Source organism: Phasianus colchicus, chromosome 2 (genome assembly GCF_987193195.1).
Source record: "Phasianus colchicus chromosome 2, bPhaCol1.hap1.1, whole genome shotgun sequence".
NCBI classification, from domain to species: Eukaryota; Metazoa; Chordata; class Aves; order Galliformes; family Phasianidae; genus Phasianus; species Phasianus colchicus.
The window spans coordinates 4,912,898-4,932,783 of record NC_143437.1 but is presented as its reverse complement, the minus strand read 5'-3'; the positions used below and the strand labels follow the sequence as shown (position 1 = coordinate 4,932,783).

At 42.0% G+C, this 19,886-nt stretch overlaps 1 protein-coding gene across 2 annotated transcripts in view; it reads right to left on the bottom strand.

Annotated features, from left to right (window-relative positions):
* Window positions 1-19,886, bottom strand: part of XDH (xanthine dehydrogenase) — a 60,540-nt gene that overhangs the window by 4,439 nt on the left and 36,215 nt on the right. For both annotated transcript variants that reach the window (XM_031603320.2, XM_031603319.2), the window contains exons 15-36: window positions 18,534-18,718; window positions 18,066-18,240; window positions 17,824-17,913; window positions 17,210-17,379; window positions 15,634-15,757; window positions 15,087-15,206; window positions 13,933-14,029; window positions 13,404-13,528; window positions 12,932-13,065; window positions 11,217-11,304; window positions 10,479-10,565; window positions 8,748-8,939; window positions 8,124-8,269; window positions 7,458-7,539; window positions 6,789-6,884; window positions 5,987-6,115; window positions 4,941-5,015; window positions 4,251-4,303; window positions 3,666-3,780; window positions 2,947-3,012; window positions 1,465-1,653; window positions 637-804 (exon numbers count right to left, since the gene is read on the bottom strand). In XM_031603320.2, coding sequence (XP_031459180.2) covers window positions 637-804; window positions 1,465-1,653; window positions 2,947-3,012; window positions 3,666-3,780; window positions 4,251-4,303; window positions 4,941-5,015; window positions 5,987-6,115; window positions 6,789-6,884; window positions 7,458-7,539; window positions 8,124-8,269; window positions 8,748-8,939; window positions 10,479-10,565; window positions 11,217-11,304; window positions 12,932-13,065; window positions 13,404-13,528; window positions 13,933-14,029; window positions 15,087-15,206; window positions 15,634-15,757; window positions 17,210-17,379; window positions 17,824-17,913; window positions 18,066-18,240; window positions 18,534-18,718 — 2,706 coding nt within the window. The remainder of the gene's footprint in view (window positions 1-636; window positions 805-1,464; window positions 1,654-2,946; window positions 3,013-3,665; window positions 3,781-4,250; window positions 4,304-4,940; window positions 5,016-5,986; window positions 6,116-6,788; window positions 6,885-7,457; window positions 7,540-8,123; window positions 8,270-8,747; window positions 8,940-10,478; window positions 10,566-11,216; window positions 11,305-12,931; window positions 13,066-13,403; window positions 13,529-13,932; window positions 14,030-15,086; window positions 15,207-15,633; window positions 15,758-17,209; window positions 17,380-17,823; window positions 17,914-18,065; window positions 18,241-18,533; window positions 18,719-19,886) is intronic.

Here is a 19,886-nt window from a genome sequence, read left to right as displayed (position 1 = left end):
TTGGTGAGGAAGACTTTTGCTATTAACAATAGCAGGGTTGTAGCTGACAAGGCCCTGGCGGATGCCCATGTGAACAGACAGCAAAGTTTTACAAGTCACAGCAGAACTCTGTGCAGGGATCCACTCTGCATGGCCCCGTCACAGCACTGTGACAGAGAAGGAGCTCATGAAGAGATGGCAGCAGTGTTAAATCCTGCACTCCTTCAGGGCAAGCCCAGACCTTCTAATGAAAAACCTGAGATCGTAACATTCAGCACAAGCGAGCATTTCCAGTAACACTTTCTCTCTATCCAAGGGAGGCTAATAAATCAGAGTGGGCCTGCAGTGTAGAATCCCTAAGAGATAACGGTCAGGAGCATCAGACCAAGTCAGAGCCTTTGTTGTACAAACTGCATTTGGAGGATGGAGGGATGAAATGCTATTTCAGACATACTGCCCGTCCTAGCCCTAGCAATGCCAGTCTGTACATTTGTCTTTCATCTGATGGTACATTAAGTGAAGGATAAGGCCCGTGAAATAAAAACCAGCTGCTTAAGTACAACCACAGCTTCCCCATACTGCCCTAATCACAGCTCTGGGCACAGGTCTAGCACACAGTGTGGGGTAGACTGGTCAGGGCTATGAAAGCACAGTTACCATTTTTGTGAAGGTGTCCACACAGGCATTGCGGATCCTCTCTGGGGTGGCAGGGCTGTCCAGCCTGAATGGTTCCGTCACACCAGAGTCTTCCCTTGCTGAGTAGATAGCATCTTTAATGGCATAAAACACTGAAGCAGACAGGAACAGAGGTGGCTCTCCCACAGCCTAGACAGAGCACAAGCAAAATGAGACTGCAGCTCAGTCCTGGCCCTGGGAAAACCAATGAGGCTGAGAGAAGGATGAGCAGGTCCTAGATGACAATCATTGTTCTCATTCCTGTTTTGTAACTTCTCAGTCTCCTAGATGTGATCAACAAGGAAAGGCTGCAACAAAAAAAATACTTCCCCTTCCAGGTGTGAATCTCAATCTATCAAGAAATAGGAAATAGCAAGCTAAAACTGCTTCCAGTTTACCAGGTGTGAACAACTCCCATTCCATCATAAAAAGAGACAGTATGAAAATAAGACTTGTAACACAGGAGGACTGCTATAACGGGAAAAAAGATTAACCCATTTCCAAACATCCCTTTGAATAGTACAAAAACTGCAGCAAAGGCAATGCAGGTGAGGCAGAGGTGAGCAGAATGGGCAGAGCACACGATGTCCTATCACTGGAGGTCCTTGCAAACCAGCAGGAATTCCTCTCTCACGGATTACAGAAGGGTTGGACTGGATGGCCTTTACGGGTGCCTTCCAACTCAAACCATGCTACGATTCTACAATATTACAATAACAAAGTCAACTGTTCTGACACACGCATCGTCATTTTATCATGCATTCATACAAGCCTAGAGAAGTAAGAGGCCTACAGGTCATGCAGGCGTACCTTGGATGAATAAATTGCCTTGCTGTTGGGGCAGTCACGGAGAAGAGACACGTAGAATTCTGTTGGGATGTCTCCAAACGCTGGGATTTTATACATCCCAGGCCCTCGAGTGTACAAGTTCCCTTCAGGTGAGTAGCGCAGCTCCTCCATGGTGAAGAGCCCGATGCCTTGGACAAAGGCTCCTTCTATCTGCACAAACATCCAAACAAGGTTGTGTTCTTGACTCACTGTTGCTGCCCCACGCAAGAGCAAACAGTGACAATTTCAACCAGAGTTTTCCGTCCTCTATTCCTGTCTAAATCTCAACTTTTCATCTCTAAATGCTTTTGTTGATTACAGCTTGGTACGTACATATATTGATTCCTTCACAGGCAGATTAGCACTGCATGAGTAGTACTTGCTGATAATTCAAAGGAGATGAAGAAAATATACCTGAAAACAAGCGGTTTTACATTTTGTGTTTCTATATTATATATTTCCATATTTCAGCACAAATGCTTTCTCAAGTACTGCTTATTCTCAGGTCAGCAACACAAAATGCAAAAACAGTCCCATACCCACCCAACCATTAAAGTCTTTACATGATTTTTCTACTGTAAATCTTAGAAGGAAGAAAAAAAAAATCCTTAACCCAGCACCATGTGCCTGTGGTCCTGCAGCTACACAGCCTCCTTTCTCTCTTTTTCCCCCAGATCCTCTGCAGCAATCCATGAGGGACGCAGGAAATTTCTTTGACAGGCTCCATATAACCCATCTCTTTCTTTCCAGCCCCAGGCTGACAGGCTGAGAATACAAAGGTTCCCTTTCCCCTCAGCCACTTCAAAGAGAACACCTCTTTCTGAAAACTTGTTGCTTTCAAAGTTTCATTTCATCTATAGCAAACTCGTGTTACGGAAATAAACCCTGCAGCTGCATCAATAGGGTTGCACTATACTGACACCTACAGTTAGCAAAGCAGTTGGGTTGTTTTGACTAGGCAAGCATAAGCAAATGCCTAATGATACATGTCAGCGTATCAGATAACCTTGTGTTAACTACCTTTTTTTGCTGACTAATAAGTCAGTCAGTCCCTGCCAGGGAACCTTGTTACTGAGATCCCCAAGCAGCAGTACCTGGTGGATACAATCCACTGCCCCAGTTCTCAACACAGAGTAATTTTCACTAAATTAAACAGGGCTTGATGTTGACAGATAGACAGGAGTGTAGAAATCAACTGCAGGATTTAGTGGATGTATTCCACATAGCAGAGACTGGCCTTGGAGTGGGGTTATTCCACTGCAATAATACTCTCTGGATTCATAATCCTGTGCCTACTGCATAGTTAGTAGAGTCAAAATTTCATAGCCAGCCTAACATGCCTCACTGGACACTCAATTTAAATTTGCAAAGGCACAAGCTAGAGCAGGTTAATGATCTCTCTAGAAAAGCTTGAGAGCAAGGTGATCTTGAACATGGTGAAATTAATGAGACTACTTCACTTACCTGCCCTATGTCTATGGCTGGGTTCAGGCTGGTGCCAACGTCCATTACAACGTCTGTGCGGACGTTCTAAGAGACAGAAACAGGGAATAAATCAGCACAGATGTTGAAAATGGTACACTGTGGTTTCATTTGAGGAAAAGGAATGCATCCACCAGCACCCAACCTTGGCCAGTGTTCAGCAATCTGTGTCAAGTTCAGTTCTTCCCGCTATCTTTTAAACCAGTTCACCCCTAAAGCAAAGTAAAGCAGTGCAGTTTCCCCTGGAGATCGATTGGACCCAATCTGTGTTAGTTCGAAGCTGCCAGGGTCAGTGCTCTGTACCTGAGCACAACCCATTAATTGGAAGGTCAGATTCTAATGAGCTGTCTTTTCTTCTTCCTTTCTAAAAGATCCCAGGGCTATTTTTAATTATTAACTCAATTCTGATACATTGGTGTTCCTTTGTGCTAACACAGAGCTGCTATCTCTTACATAAGCAAATCCCATAACTTTTGCAATCATCCAGCCAGCCCCATAATACCCCTGCAGGGCAGATAATCATTTTATTATTCTTTCCAGACAGTTGCACTGTGGAACACAGAAGTTAAGAAATTCACTGAAGGTCACACCGGACCAATGACAGCGCTAGGAAGAGGCTGACACCCAGTATTTGCTTTAACTCCCTGCGAATGTTTCCTTTACCCAAACACAGAGGACTATTTCTCTGCTGACCCCCTCACCTTGTGGTCACCTGTCAGGCAATCTATCTCAACCTCAGAGCAAGCAACACCATAACTGAAGTAGTGAAATGGCTTCCCTTCATTTGTTTCAAAGTTGTAGCCAACGTCGGGAATTCTTGATGCAGAGAAAAAAACAAAATCAGATTTAATTCACAGTCAAGAAGAATACAACCACAGTGCAATTTAGCAAAAAACTTCATTCGCTCGTGTTTTATCCCCTCCATCAATCCCACACAGAAATGAAAAGCATTAAAAAAAACCTATAAATAGAAGTCTGATAAAGCTGCCCTATATTTTCAAACCCAACTGAAACTACTTTAGCCATCTACATTTTCTGATGAATCTCGGGGCTTATGGTGACGTTTATAGACTCATTGTCACAAATCCAGTAGCAAATCCTTTGCTTTTGAGTGCAGTTAAACATTTCTTGGAGGTCATTGCAATGTTTCTAGGTAGGAAAGGGCATACAGCCCTGAACTAGAACAGTAACAGAGGGATTAGGGCTGTAAATCCCTCCAGAATCTCCCTGGATGCAGTCTGTGCAGTTGAATAAGAACTGCCTTTGCAGCACAAATATTCACTCACCTATAAAATCCTGTGGCTGACAGACTAATGCAGTTCTCATAGGCGGTTTTAATCTGACAAAGTGAATAAGAAAACAATTATGGTCCAACCAATGCCTGAAACATAGCTACCCCAAACACGTCTGGAGGAGGACTTGAACAGAAGGTGTCTGGTGATGGACAGCTGACACTCCACTCAGTGCCAGCAGTGCCCAGTGAAACATCTTTTGCAGCTGATTCCCCACATCACCTGATCAGCAGCTGCCAAACAGAGGGGCAGAGCTGAAGTCTTACTTGTGTTTTGTTTGTCACAAAATCCCTTCAGTACATACAAGATTTCTTCCTACCCAGGACTGGAGCTTGACTACAGAGACGTAGGAAGACACTCAAGACTTGATGGGTTCCTGAGCAGCCTGATCTAGTGACTTGCAGCCCCACCCAGAGCACAAGGGGTTGGAACTAGACAATATTTGAGGTCCTTTCCAATGCAAGCCAGTCTGTGATTCCATGATTTGGTAAGGTTTGTCACAAGGAGGCCCCAGGATCGGCCACAACTGATGCTTTGACTTGCAAGCTTTGACTACTTCCCTTGCTCTCTTTCCTCAGATCTCTGCTAGTGAAATGCAGGAGAGTATATCTGCATTCAGGGACTGACAACAAAAACAATCTCTGGGAACGCCCATTTGCCTGGTGACAGATACAGACAGCTTACCCAGTCTTCCCAGGACCCTTTAGGATTAGACTGTTTGATTGGCTCAAGTCTTTTTAAGATGGTCTGGCATGCATTCTAAAACAAATAGAGAAAAGCAATATTATAAGGTTTGAAATATCAGTCAGTAGTATTAAGAGCACTTCAAGTCTCAAAGAACCTTCTGTTTAAATCAATATTGTTTTTAGGACTTCGGCATATCATAAAAAGGAACAAAGTACACTAGAAAATGGTTTGCTATGTAGAAGAAATGTTGACTGGAAAGAAATTTAAAACAGGTCGTGGTGATAGAAGAGAATACCAAATACAGCACAGACCTTTCCAGATCAATATACAAAACATCTTAAATCCATGTGTTTGTACAGTATCTTTACCAAGTCATAGCGGGTCACCTTAGCATATATTGCAAGATGATCTCATAACACTGGAAACAAATATTCTTGCCAAAATTCAACCTTACTTAAGATGTGCAGAGAATAAAAGCAGCCTGAAGTTGAGATTTTTAACTTTCAAGGTTATCTTTTTCTCTTTTCACTGGAGAAGTCACACGTCCTGCAAATAGATGCACTGATAATGATAATAATCCCATGTCAGAGATTATCATGATCATGCCATTGCTACAGAAGGATATTTGCACTAAATTTATAAATCTTATCTCTCTCCATGGTTCCATAGCAAAGGCCACAAACCACCTGCAAGTAATACTTGCAGCACAGTACATTGCTACAAACAAGGTCTCATTAATTACTAAAAAGTCAGGCACTTAAATGGCTGCTTTGTTGTGTTCATTTTGAGCAATTGCAAACACTCAATTGCATGACTACAAAAGGACTGGAATTAAAAGTAAAAAAGTAACTGGAAAAGAAATATGGTCATTCATTATCTGACATCCCCCTGGTAGCTATAGCAGAAGTTATGAGGTATCCCTTGCCTACAAGTCCCTTTTGAAAGTTATATTTTCCTTAAGCAACAGATAAATACATATCAACTTTTTATCTTCTTGATTCCCAGCTTACGACCCAATAGCTTAAATAACTTGGGATCAGTACATGGACAGCCATCCCATTGATGTCAGCACTGACAGATGCAGCTGTTGGGGAGGTATTAGGGACAGTGTTTGTGCTGGTCTCACTGATGTAAATTTTGGAGGTAGGGATTCCCAGTGACTTGCTAGCAACCTGCGGAGCAAAGGAGAACAATTGGTAAGTGGGTCTTATACAGGAGCATGAACATTCACTGTCTACATTAAACTTCCACAGTCTCCCAGTCCAAACTTTCACCTTTCTTGGGAACTCAGTTGACTTCGTGCTTGAGAACCTACCAGAATATTGTTAAGTTTGCTATTCACAGAAATTGTGCAAGCACACACGTGGACACTGGCCAAAATGGCAGGCATTCACTGCATTGTTCTTAATTATAAAAGTATCAGAAGATTAAGAGACCTATCAGATTCCCTCTTCATTTCCCTGCTGAAGCAATTTTGTTCTCTTAGGCCTTTTAAACTATTACACCATGAAGATATGCAGATACATGTTTGCAATGCAACAAAAATACACAGAAAAATATGAACAAGCTATTTTTAATCATATGACAATTAATTGCTGTAGAGCCTAGATTGCAGCCAGAACCTGCATTATCTACACAAGATAAATCACGAGAATTCTAATTCTCCTGCTAAAATGTAGTAATACTCTAGAAACCTAGTACTGCAGCTGAAACGTTTAACAGGAATTATGATTTGTTACCATAAACGTGCACAGAGAGGAGGTGTCAATTTGCCTGAGGCAGTACTGTAGGAGGAGTGTAATCTGCCACAGAAGGTGTCTCATTTGGTTAAGTCCAAACTATTACCTGGATCATTTTGGTGTGCAGTCCTTGACCCATCTCAGTCCCACCATGTGTGAGTAACACAGAGCCATCTGTATATACATGGACCAGAGCTCCAGCCTACAAAAGCAAATATTAATCAAACTTTTGTCATAAATGAAGTAGCGAAGTACCTAGCAGATTTCAGCTACAAATTACAGAGAGAATGAATGTTCTTTGGTGTAACTAAAGATGCTTGAAGTGACTTTTGTTTAGCATCTCCAACTCAATAAAGTTCCATCGACTTTGCAAATCTCAGCCTTTCAGTTGGGAAGGCAAGTGAAGTAGCCCACACCTGCCTCTGTTCATTTGAACTTATGAACACTGCTGATAGTCCACCAAGTCAGGTTAAACATAGGAATGAAAATGACCATTTTTCAGTGTCACAGTATTTCCACTATTGAGGGAGATGGGATAGACAAGGAAATAAACGTATTATAAACAGTGAACATTTAACTGCATTGCACTGGGTTATTTTGGACAGTATAAATTGGTAACTGCTGTTACGTCCAGTTTGGTTGAAAAATGTTTTGCTTTTTCTACCTAATCTAACTTCTCCAAAAAGATCTGATTTAGTATAAAGAGAGGAAAGTGTTTGAGAGAGGCAACAAATTTAGCTCCTTTATAGGAGCTGAAAGAAATAATTCTACAGACCTGGTTCAGAAATGGGACAGTGAAGCTGATGCCAAATTTGGTAGGGATAATACACATCCCTCTTTTCTTCCAGCGATTCTGTCTGCAAGGAAAAAACACTGTTCATGAATGCATTTTTCACTGCATCTCAGTGCCATGCCTTCCTCTGACAGGTTGGGCATTAAAGTAGAAATGAAATAGGTGAATGAAATATAGACAGACTTAATTGGCAATTTTTAAGAAAGAAAGGTTTTGTTTACAGGTCCCTACAAGAAGAAATCTGAATTGAAGATGGCCCCCTAGGCATTAAAGAAGCAATTGCATGGCTGTTAGCTACTCATAAACATAAGCCAACTTAGAAAGGTGATATAGCAATGGGAAGTCTACACAAGATTTCCTGATAGTCATAAGAAAACTCAAGCAAAGTCTGGACTCTGCAAACCCCTCTCCCCTGCTGTATTTCCCTTGCAAAATAATATCATGCTAGGCCTGATTCCTGCCTTATCTAAGAGATCAGGTCACTGTGAGAGCCTTTGTTACATTGCGGGCCTGTAGGAATTCCAAAAAAAGAAATTTTTAGAAGTCATTCTGCAAGTACATGGACTAACTTAGCATCATTCAAGTTGCTAAGAGAACTCCAGAAGTTTGAAGGTACAACCAGTAATTCCACAGCTTTGGAACACCTACTTGTTGAATTCTTCAATTAGTTTCTTCCTGGCATGATAGTTAGAGCTTGACAAACACTCATCCCAGCATCGCCGTAGAGTAAATCCCTCCAGTTTTTGGTTAAAATGAGTCAGGTCTCCTTCATGATACAGGTTAATCTTCCTTACCTTCCCAAAGAGATGTACAAAGGATATGTCAAATTTAATGTTTCAGACTAGGCCCTTTTAAAGGATGACATCAAAAGCACATTGATTCCTAATCTTTACTCCCCCGTTCACCCTAGGGAGCAATAAAATTAACAGATAAAAATCTGTTTATGAAAAAATGGGACCTAAGACATTAAAGCTGGAAATATTCAAGAGAGATCCTTTAGTATATTTTTAATTAGATTAAGGCACCTAGTGGACTTTTTCTGAATACCTGGTCTTAAAGCAGGTATTTAAAAACTGAGACTACTGAGAGAATTTAAGGAATAAGATTATTCATGCTTTAATGGGATAATCATAGAGAAAATCTGAGATTTTCCAAAGGGTTGAGCAAAAATGAGCAGAAGTTCTTATGCTCTAGAATTTTCTGCAATTGCATTCAATTTTCAAACCTCGTTCAAAGTCAGTGCTGCCCTGAAATGTGTCAGTGAATCTGTACCTCCTCAGGTGGTAGGCCACACTTCCGAGCGAGGTCACTCATCCAGCACTCAGCAATCATCATTCCTTGGGGACCTCCAAAGCCTCGGAAGGCTGTGTTGGAAGACAAGTTGGTCTTGCATACAAAGCCCATGCTGCTGACATTGGGGATGTTGTAGGAGTTATCCAAATGTAACAAAGCTCTATCCATAACCTAGTGAAGAGAAGTGATGGAGGTGTGCACATTTTACACGAACTACACGTCAGATTTCTAAATAACCACCAAAGCTAGCCTGGAAAATCTGAAGTAATAATTTACATCAGCAGACACTTTCTTTTCCTTCCCACATGTCTGCCGTCAATACAGATGAGCACTGAAGAATAACCAGTATACCTTCCCATTAGCAACAGAGCATCAAAGCAATATCCTTAAGGAAAGGAGAATGAAAAAGCATACTTTTCTATTGATGCTTAGGACCCTGGAACAGACTGAGCTTCCAAGTTATTCTCAGGCTCTGGGCTCTGCCTGGGCCAAACTACTTTTATACACCATTATCCACCTGGAAGCATTGGCCCCAGATTGGAAGGGGCCCTGGGCAGCCTGGTCTACCATTAAATGAGGGGGGGTTGATGGCCCTGCATGTGGCAGGGGGGTTGGAGATTCATGATCCTTGAGGTCCCTTCCAACCCTGGCCATTCTGTGATTCTGTGACGCTTCTTTTAATTATACTAAGTAACGCCTTCGTAGGAAAGAGGTCTTGATGATATCAAGTGACTCAACAGCTGATCAATGGGAATAAGGTCAAATATACAAAATAAACCACAAAATTTCAGATCTTTGTCCATTAATTGCCCAGACTAGGAAATGACCACATCTTTCTGGTTTGTGTTCCCAGATTTGTCTTCCAACAGGAGCACAATGCAGATATTATGCACATCTCAAACTTAGCTCAAAGTAGAGCACACCCCAGTTTCCTGATTCAAACACAGTCAGATAGGCATTTCACACATACGCACTCCCAACTAGGCCCATAGTTTATACAAGACACATGCCTGACACTGCTCTTCGTACAGCACGAAGCACATTGCTAGCATCAAATATAATTCTAGTACTTGCAGTCTTCTCACACTGAAGTGCATTCATTTTCACAGAAAATTATCAAGGTCTCAGGGGCTTGAGGAGGAGAGCTAGAGTGAGCATGATTTACATTAGGCTATTGAGTTGGATATTCACGTAACAGAAAAGGAAATTTTTCTGTTCCACAGTACAAAAATTCTTGAAGACAAATTCAGAACCCAGGCCCACCCTTCTGAACTCCAACGTTAAGCTTCTGTTAGCTTTAGCCACTCCTCAACCAACTTGTTGTTTCAAGCACCCTGCCACAATCAAACTATGGACTTGGGCGTATTTTATTTCAAGAAGCTGGCTTTCCCAAAGCTGGGAGACAATCAGCCACCTTATGTTGTGCAGTAAGTTTCCTGTCACAGCCCTCTATAATGCAAAGCAAACATTCTTGACCTTTTTAACTTAGACAAGTTAGTAAAACATCAGTATCAACTATGTGGCACATGGCAGGATAGGCCAGTTGACTCAAAGCAGTTGTAGATGATAAAGACATCAAGAACTGTTTTCAGTCACATTGGAGAGCAGGATATTAAAGCATTGCTGTAGACAAAAGCTCTGAAGTCAGAGTAAAAGATTATGCAGGGAAACACACGCATAGTAATCTATCAAAAAATGTATTTTACTTACACCATGAGAGAGGTCTGTAGAGTTGCCCCCATTGCTGTAGTATGACACTTCCAAACTCTTGACTTTTCCATTCTTCATGAAACCAACCTGTCAAGAGAGTTACCTCAGTAATGCTTTTTCTACAAAATGTTGTTTCCTATTTTCCTTCAAAAACTGAATAAACCTCCTGAAGACAAATAGTTGTCTGTCTTCTGCTGTAGCACAGGACAGGCTACATTAAAAGCATAGTAAATGAGGATGCTTCCCAGAAAGGAGTCCACGCATGCATCTTGATCCAGAAAACTCTTCTAAAATGAATGCCGCCTGCTTGTCACAGTCATACTTTCCTTAACTTCTGTCTTGCTTTGCAAAACGAAAGCAGTCAGATTGAAAAGGGCACAGCAGAAAGGAGGTTAACAAAATTATTATTAGTGTAATGCTGTAAACAAATAGAGAGCCATCTAAGATCAAAGTAATTGTCAACAGGAACAGGGTTGTGGTTGGAGGAAGATGAAGTATTCACACTGAAGTCACAAAAAGAGAACCAGCCAAGTCAGAAGAACTTCTACAGGAAGCAGCACTGTACAATCCAAAAGATCTCTAATGGGATGAATGCCATAACCCAGCTGAACAGACTCATATCAGGCTATCAGCAGTGAAACAACCAGAGCAGCAACTTTATCACTGTATCTTACTATTCACTGACATTTCAAGTGATAACACTAAAACACCATGCATTCATTTTGTACGTGTGCATACCTTGTACCTCCCCAGGAAAGGATGTCTCCCACCACTTATCAGCATGTCCTCATCTCGATCCAACATGCACCTTACAGGTCGGCCAATTCTGTTAAAGGATACATTGATCAGGCAAACCCTGAACTGCACAATACAGTTTCTACAGAAACATATTCATCTTTTCAGTACTTTTTCCAGAGCAATGGTTGCATGAGTTAGGGATAACTTGCCTGGATTGCATATCTTTCTCAAAAAAAAAAAAGGTTAGATTGAGGTGAGAAAGAGAGACTCAAGGACAGACCCTTTAGGGTTGGGACCTGCCATTGAAAACACTTGTGGAGGCTCCTATATGAAAAAGGAAGAATAGTTTCATACAGAGAGATATTAAAATGTGAGAAGGGACTTTATAATGACAAGAGGAAATGGTTTTAAACTGAGACAAAGGAGGGTTAGGTTAGATATGAGGAGGAAGTTTTTCACACAGAGGGTGGTGATGCACTGGAACAGGTTGCCCAAGGAGGCTGTGGATGCCCCATCCCTGGAGGCATTCAAGGCCAGGCTGGATGTGGCTCTGGGCAGCCTGGTCTGCTGGTTGGCGACCCTGCACACAGCAGGGGTTGGAACTGGATGAGCATTGTGGGCCTTTTCAACCCAGGTCATTCTATTGTTCTACGAAATCACTGCTTTCTATACTATTTCTCAAGGCACTCTCTTGGCTTGTCTAGGGAAAACTGCATATGAGTTATGTAATAATGCTAAGTAAAGTACTAAGTAGCCTTCAATTTGACCTTGCAACCACGGCTGCTTATTCATTATCCAAGGAGGATGGGAGAAACACTTAATTCTCCAGCAATTCTGCTTTCCCTGTGCTTCTCCTCACACTGTAAAAATGTCAAGGGAATGTCATAGATATGATTCTGTATGCTCCAAGCACAGTGGTTTGACTGACAGATTTTTAAAAAATGAATGTGTATTACTGACCATTAAAAAAAAAAAAAAAAAGATTTGCTCAGAAGAGGAAAAACAAAGCTGCTTTAAGTACAGGAGCTTCATTTTGGCTATGCTCCTCTGAAGGTATTCAATGCACAAATGCCATCTCAGAGGCCATGTTTGCTGACAACTACAAAAAGTTGCACAGTTAAAGATGGCCCCATATGAAAACTCCAGAAGCACACTTACAATCTGCCTTTCAGAAATGGTTATGGTCCAGGCTCATTCACTGGTCTTTTAGGAATTTGAAAAGCAGGAGGTTCTGTTCAGTGACCTCCCCTCCCCCCAGGAAAAAAAATCCAAAAAGCAGAGTTCATATAAGAGCTGAGAAATAGTGTTATACAGTTGGAATAGCAGGGGTTTAGGCAGAAAAGAGGCTCTCATATCTGTGCTATACAAAATAACACAAGCACAGATAGTGTTGAGTTTTGAAGTGGTTTCCAAGTGAAAAAGATGAGCAGAGAGTTTGAGATTCAAGAGTTTCCAGAGAGCACTAAAAGAACAGAAGAGGGTTTTTCCTCTCCTTTCCTGTTAAAAACTGGCATTCCTGCATAATCTCAGACCCTTTAAGCAGATTCCTTTTCCAGCTAAGAGCCCCTTATACATTCCTGTTAGGAAATCCCAGGCTTGCTACAAACTGCACAGTCTTCAGAGCACTCTAACACAAATGCTGCCCAAGAAGAGGCTGTCTGGACCAGGTGAATTCTAAAAGCAAAAAAATCCCTAATCCCTACACTGAAACTTACTTGAAGGCTGCCACAGCCACTACAGTGGTCAGAATAGTATTTCTAGTCTCTTTTCCTCCAAATCCTCCACCCATTCTTTTGACTCGAACCACGATGCGATTTGATGGGACTCCCAGTGCTCTCGCAGTAAACTCCTAAAGTAAAACAGAGCAGCAGAAGTGATGCATGGAACTGTTTCATCCACACCACCTCCCTTTTTAACGTGTCATTCAAAAGCCAGGCTTATGGTCCTGAAGGCACCCTCTGTAATCCCTGGTTTAAGAGATGTGCAGCCAACAGAAATATCAGTCAGGTGGAATCAGATTCATGACACCAACTGGATGGATGTGGACTTGAAAAATTAGTAATAGGTGTGAGATTTATTATTATTATTAAGCATAAGGCAAGTTAGGACCAACTGCAAAACAACCATTCATCTAGTCTAAAACTGATACTCAAAAGACTTTTAGATTTGAAGTCAGAGACACCCTACCTGTGTCTTCATTAAGTTTTGCGTTGACACAAAGAGTTCCATCTCACCATCTTCCCCCTTGGGTACAGCCAAAGTACAGTGAGTTTCCAGATAGAAATGCTCCTGTCCACCAATGTACATCTCTCCTAGAAAATTGACAGAAGTGTCTCATAGATAGAGTGTCATAAGATGCTTAGCACCATCTCTTATCTGCAAACCACCACCCTTTTAAATTGTTAAACACGAAACATTTGTGTTGTGCAGCACTGGACACCCTCAGCTCTAAAACTGACACTTCCATTTTGATGTAAAATATATAAATCAACCAAACAAGCAAAAAACATTTCAAAAATAATCCTGCACTCCACATCATTGAGCCAGTATCCCTCAGGATGTAACCCTGCCTGTGGCAGGAGGGTTGGAACTTGATAGTCTTTGAGGTCCTCTCCAACCCAAGTCATTCTATGATTCTATACAGTTTGATGCCTTCCAGACTTTCTCGATAACACCGAGATGAAGGCTATCCTATTTTAGAAATGTTTATTCTCACCTTCCAAAACGTGATCAGATTCTTCAAATCCTTTCTTCACATCTCCCTTTTTAATCCTCTTTATAGGTTTAATGAAGGATTGTTTCTCAATAGCTTCCTGGGAAATAATGACATGATGAAACTTTCGTGGATACAGAGTGAAAGCAAAGCTTCCTCTGACTGATGTAGAAATGTTTTAAGATAATGCACAAGTTGTTGAATGCTAACTGTTTAAGCTGTTTGCCTGTTGCCACACTACAGCACAGCAATTTCACAATAAACACCGTAACTGGGCAACTTAAGGTTGTTCCTTGTGACTTATTTTATATCATGGATCCAGAAGCTCAAGACCTCCTGCCAGCAGAGCTATGACTTCTGACTTGTGTTAACTATAGTCCACGGCCCAAAGGACAGTACAGAAAGAAAGGAGACAGAAGGAGAAACCTACATTCCCACGTGGAGTGAGAATTCCTGCAGAAATAGTCCACTTCTGAGTCCAAACACAATCTTTCCTGTGGAAATTTTATGACTGCAATGCACTCTTGCCAAAAGCGCACGTTTCCATCATGGAAACAAAACACAACAGAACTGCAACAACAACAACAAAAAATTTTGGCCCCACTCGCTTCTTTCTAGGTTGAATAAGGAGATATTAGCTACAGAAAAAGTTCTAACAGATGGTTTGAAAATGAACTACTCATGTAAACAAAGCAAAACCTCTGTTCATAGATGACTGCATGTCTGTGCTGGACATCGCACAGATTCTTTGAGCCAAATCCAAACACAAAACACATGGCACAAAATATTGACCTTTATAAAAATTAATTCACTTTAACTTCTCCCCAGTAGTTCTAATTTCTCCCTAATGAGAATGGCTTTGTCCAATTTTCTCTCATTTCTAGATGTGAATGCTGTATTAGATATAATTAGCATTTACTCTCACAGGCAAACCTTGTTAATAAGTGTTCCAGTTTAAAAAAAAAAAAGAAGGCATGAAATAATCATAAATTGTTGACATGGTTCTTCAGTTTGGAGAAGATCCTTTTAATGACTGCTGCATCCCCATCACAAAGACAAATGCAACACATGGCTAATTAACCGCGTGTGAACGGCGAAGTTCACTAGATATCAGAGCTTTGAGAGCTAATTGAGGAAGCAGACCTGAGCTAACTTACCTGAATCGTGACAATAGGTTTGAGTTCCTCATACTTAATCTTCACAGCTTTAGCTGCTCTTCTGGAATGTTCCTGTGTGTCTGCAATGACTGCGCCGATGATGTGACCCACACAAGTGACCTGCAGGACAGATTTGGACCCACCATCAGTTAGTGCATATATATGCAGTAACTGCAAGGCTCGTGTTAATTCTCTTCAACTCTTCCTTTTTTTTTTTTTTTTTTTTCCCCTTTTCCTCACTGTTTGGTCTACGTAAAACTAACTTTGAATAGTATAGGAATAGATGTGTAGCTAGAGTAGGGTTTTTATGTCCAAGTAGTTGTCTAAATGGAATATAGCCACGATTACTCATTACTCCACAAGAGACACTGATCACAGATAAAGGAGAGGGGTTTGCAGCAGGTCTTACTACATTTGGCACAGACATCTATTGACTCCAGTGCAGCCAGGATTTGTGTCTGCATATGGCAGAGGACTACATGGGACAATATAAGTACTCTTATCTCCTAGGCAGCATGATTGAAAAAGGCTATTTTTAAGAACATACCACATCTTCAGCAAAGACAGTCTCATCATTAGCGATGCCAGTGATGTTACTGCCAGGAACATCCTTAGCAGAGACAAAACACACAAACCCAGGGACACTCTGGGCTTCAGATGCGTCTACAGAACTATAGAAAGAAAGCAGGAGAAGTAGAGTTATTATTTCTCATTTTTCTTTCTGTGATTGATTATGAGACACCGATAAATCTTCAGGCTCGATTCCATGAAGTCTGGCTATGCAAAAGAGAAGTTTGTCATAGGATATCACATTAGACTAAGGCAGACGGGCAACTAAAATCATTTTCATCGAGTATTAATCACAAAAATTGAAGCTCTAAATAAATAAAAAAAAAAAATTGTGAAGGGTTACTTTTGCAATATTATGTACATGGGCTATGCATTTGGCTGGCTTTACAAAGGGACTGGTGCCAATAGAAGAGTTGTGGCCTTGTTTCTGCTGAGCAATTTAACATCGTCTATAAATTACTGCAATTTTTTCAGCACTCTTGTTTAGATCCCTGAAACTCCGTTGCGAGATGTGCTTGAAAGCTGTTATTTATTAATCCCAGTGCTCTACAGATGCTTAAAAAAACATTCACGTGTGAATGTGAACTCTTAGGCACCGGGAGCTGAAGACAACGCTATTTTTCTTATGAAAATTCACCTTCTAACACTTCTGCACTAATGCCTCAGAAAGAATGCCCTGGTTGATTCTCTTAGCAATACAGAGGCAGATCATTTCTAGCTTATAGTTGGTAGTCAAAGCCTGACTCGGGTGAAGAGAAGTTTTCAAAGCCAGTATTTTGACCAATCGAATCGCAGGGTTGAGGCTCTTCTGTTACTTCTGCCACCTAATGAAACACACTGCCACATCCTCTACAGAATGACACAGATAGTTTGAAATGTCAGTGTGCAGTGCAGGTGCAAGAGAACATGCATGGCAACTTCTAGAAAATATTGCACGCTGTGGTAACAGGCATAGATAGGATGCTTTCGTTATGGCCTCACCTGCACTGGTAATAGTAACAATGCTTATATGCTTGTGGCGCTCATCAATGGCCACATTGCAACATCTGTGATTTAATCATGATGACACAATGCTTTTTGTCACAAGCTGGAAGTCAGCTACTACATCAGTGCACCAATGACCACCGTATGCTGCCCATCCCACGTTTGACCACTGTGGGAAACCACCAGGCAGGGAGCCTTCAGCGGGCAGGAAGTATTGCCTAAGGAACAAACAACTAATCACAAGGCTATCGAGGGCAGCGTGAGGCAATGTCATGCATTAATTCTGCATGTTTGAGTGAGATGGGGCAAGAATGCTGCCTAGGGACAAGGGCTTTGTGCTCCAGAACAGCCAGGTCAGTTAATTCCCTCAGATTTCCCCTCATACAGACTTACAAGCAGCTGTAACATTCAAATCTCACCTTTATAAGACAACTCCATACACAACAGCATGCAATGAACTACACTGGTGCAAGCAGCTTTTCCCTCATCCTCAACTTATCATATCAATGTTTTCTAAGCCACCAGGAGCTAGATGTTTGCAGTGTACGAAACTCAGAAGCAACACTTACAGGATTTTAGCATGGGCTTTGGTGCTGGTCACCAGTGTGAGATACAGCTCGTTCTCATAGTGTGGAATGTCATCACAGTAAACAGCCTCCCCGCATGCTTGTTTGGCTGCTGAAACGTGCACCAAAGGCCGGCCCACCGTATCTTCCACCAACTGCCCCCTGGGCACTTCCTAGAGCAAAACACACTGCTGACTTCACTGCTGTTAGTGCAGGGGGCAGAAGCACCCATGGGAGAGTAAAAGGCAAGCTGAGATGTCCTAGCAGGATGTGTAAAGGGACAGGGGCTCAGTCTTTAGGGAAAGGAAGATAAATAGGATGGAGTGGCTACGCAAGGAACAGCAGAGAAGGAAGTGAAAGGGATTCAGCTCACATTCCAAGAACTTCCAAGTTCTGCAGCTAGCTATTCTCAGTGCTAAAGAGGAAAGGAGCAGTGCTGGGCAGTGACAGAAAAGAACGCTGTATCCTAAAGTAAGGAAGGGATGGAGACCCAATTAAAATCCTCAGCAACAGCATTATAGAAGTTCATGTACTGTTTATACTCAGGGAAGAAACAAGACAAGAAGCACTGCTTGAGCTAAAGAAAAGCCTAGATAACAACATGTACAGCTACTTACTTGGAAGAGCTGGGTGCTTGCAATGGGATCTTTGTGAAACAGCTCCGTAGCACTGATGTAGGTTGGGGGGATAGGTTCACATAGATTGCTCTGCCAGAGAACATTAAAGACAATTATTTTTCCAGTCAGTCCCTTTCTCATACTCCCCAGTAGCCAATTCTGCCTGAATTTCAATTCTTTCCACGCTAAGACAGCACATACAGCTCACTCTTCCCCCAGCTGCCTTCCCTAGCAACACTCACAGGGCCATTCTGGTGCTTGCTCAGCTTTTGAAGGACGGTCAGATAGAATTTGAAGAAGAAGCTGAGTGTGAGTGTGCGTCGGAATTCCACCATCCCACCAGGTGCAGAAGGAGACAGGTCCATCTCACCTGCCAGCAAGCGGCAGGCATCCTGCAGCAGCTTCTCATTCCAATCCCTGCAAGGGAACACAGGCGAGAGTCAGCCTTTCCTCAGCCCTAACTATCACCAGGACAGATTTCTAATAGACAAGCTCATTCAGCAAGGAAACAGCCCTCTGAGAGCCCAACAGACCTTTGAGTGTAAGAGGTACTGGAAGAAGGAAGGCATCACACAACATACAGACTGGTGGAGAAATGTAGCAGCATTTCTTCCCCTTTCTCCTTCTGGGTACCATCAGAGAGAATGATTCTGGGTATTTGCTACTCTTAGTGCTGTTCCCCCAGTCAGACTTGCAGAAAAAAATCCTACCTGCCAGTGAGCTCTTGGCAAGTTTTTAGTGCCAGGATGGTTGTAGGAGCCATTCCGCCATAGCTTAGTTTGACCTCCTGCACTCGGCTGGTGCCATGTTGGAACAGGACTTTCATTCCACAGGTCACGATAGCAATGTCATCCTCCCTACGGTAAGCCTGCTTGAAAGCTGAGAAGTATTCACCCTAGGAGACAGAAAAATATTTATTTATTCCCTATCGTGGCATGTTTCAGAGTGTGGAAATGGACAAGCTGTTAACCTACCCCTACACAGATGAGCTATTTCAGGGAACTGTATCAGGTGGGTTCATCTCGCAGTGCCATGTGTGATATATTTGTTCAGGACATGTTACATATCATATAGGTTGGAAAAAACCCTCAAGTCCAAAATTCACATGGTCTTAAGATTAAGTCTAATGTATTACACTGGTGGTTATTACCCAAGATAGGGCTGTTTGTGAAATGAGTTTTGGCAGATTTGCATACAGTTTTCCTACATCGTGAGGAAAAAAACCTTTTTTTACATAAGCAATCTTACTATTCCTCTGCAACCACCTTCTCCCAGGCTGCCAAGTTGGAAACCTAATCAGCAAAACTCAGATCCCTTCACCCCATCTATTCTAGCTCTATTGGAAGTCCTTGGACCTTAAAGGAACTGAAATCAATAATGATAAATGGTTCACACTTCTAGAACGCACCAGACTAGTGAATGCAGGACTTACTGTCAGTCCATTCTGTTACTTGAAATACAACTCTCCATAACTACTCTGAATCCTCTGTTGGATTCCATGGGAAAAAAATGCACCAGCAGCTGCAACTCACACAACTCAGCAGCTCTCCTATGGCAGTAAACAAGAGATTAATATGCTACTGGTTTACACCAAGTGATGGTGTCACCCTGGAGTCACAGAAATGTCAGTTTTTCCCATTGCCTGTGCTGCAGTGTATAACAAATTCCTCTTCCAGCAGCCTGCAGACTAGGAGAGAAATCAGATCTGATATCTTTGCATGGCCATTTTTGAGAGTTTGCTGCCAAGTTCTTCTTTGAATGCTTCAGCCAAGCTACCGCCCAGCATAGCAGTCTGTTCCATTAATTATCTTTAATCAGAAGCAGACTCCACTGTAAGGAAGTAATTCTGCTATTGCTGGCAATGAGAGCAGTTTCACAAGGAGCTGGTATTATGCACTGAGGTCTTGTTACAGGAGATATAACTGAAGTGTGTGTTTCATTTCCTAAATCCAAGTAACTGGTGGGCAGCCAGCAGATAATGGCAGAGGACCATCAGTAGCATCCTCCCAATTAGGTTTCAAAGAGAAGAGAAAGCAGCCACTTCTCTCACAGCACACCTCAGA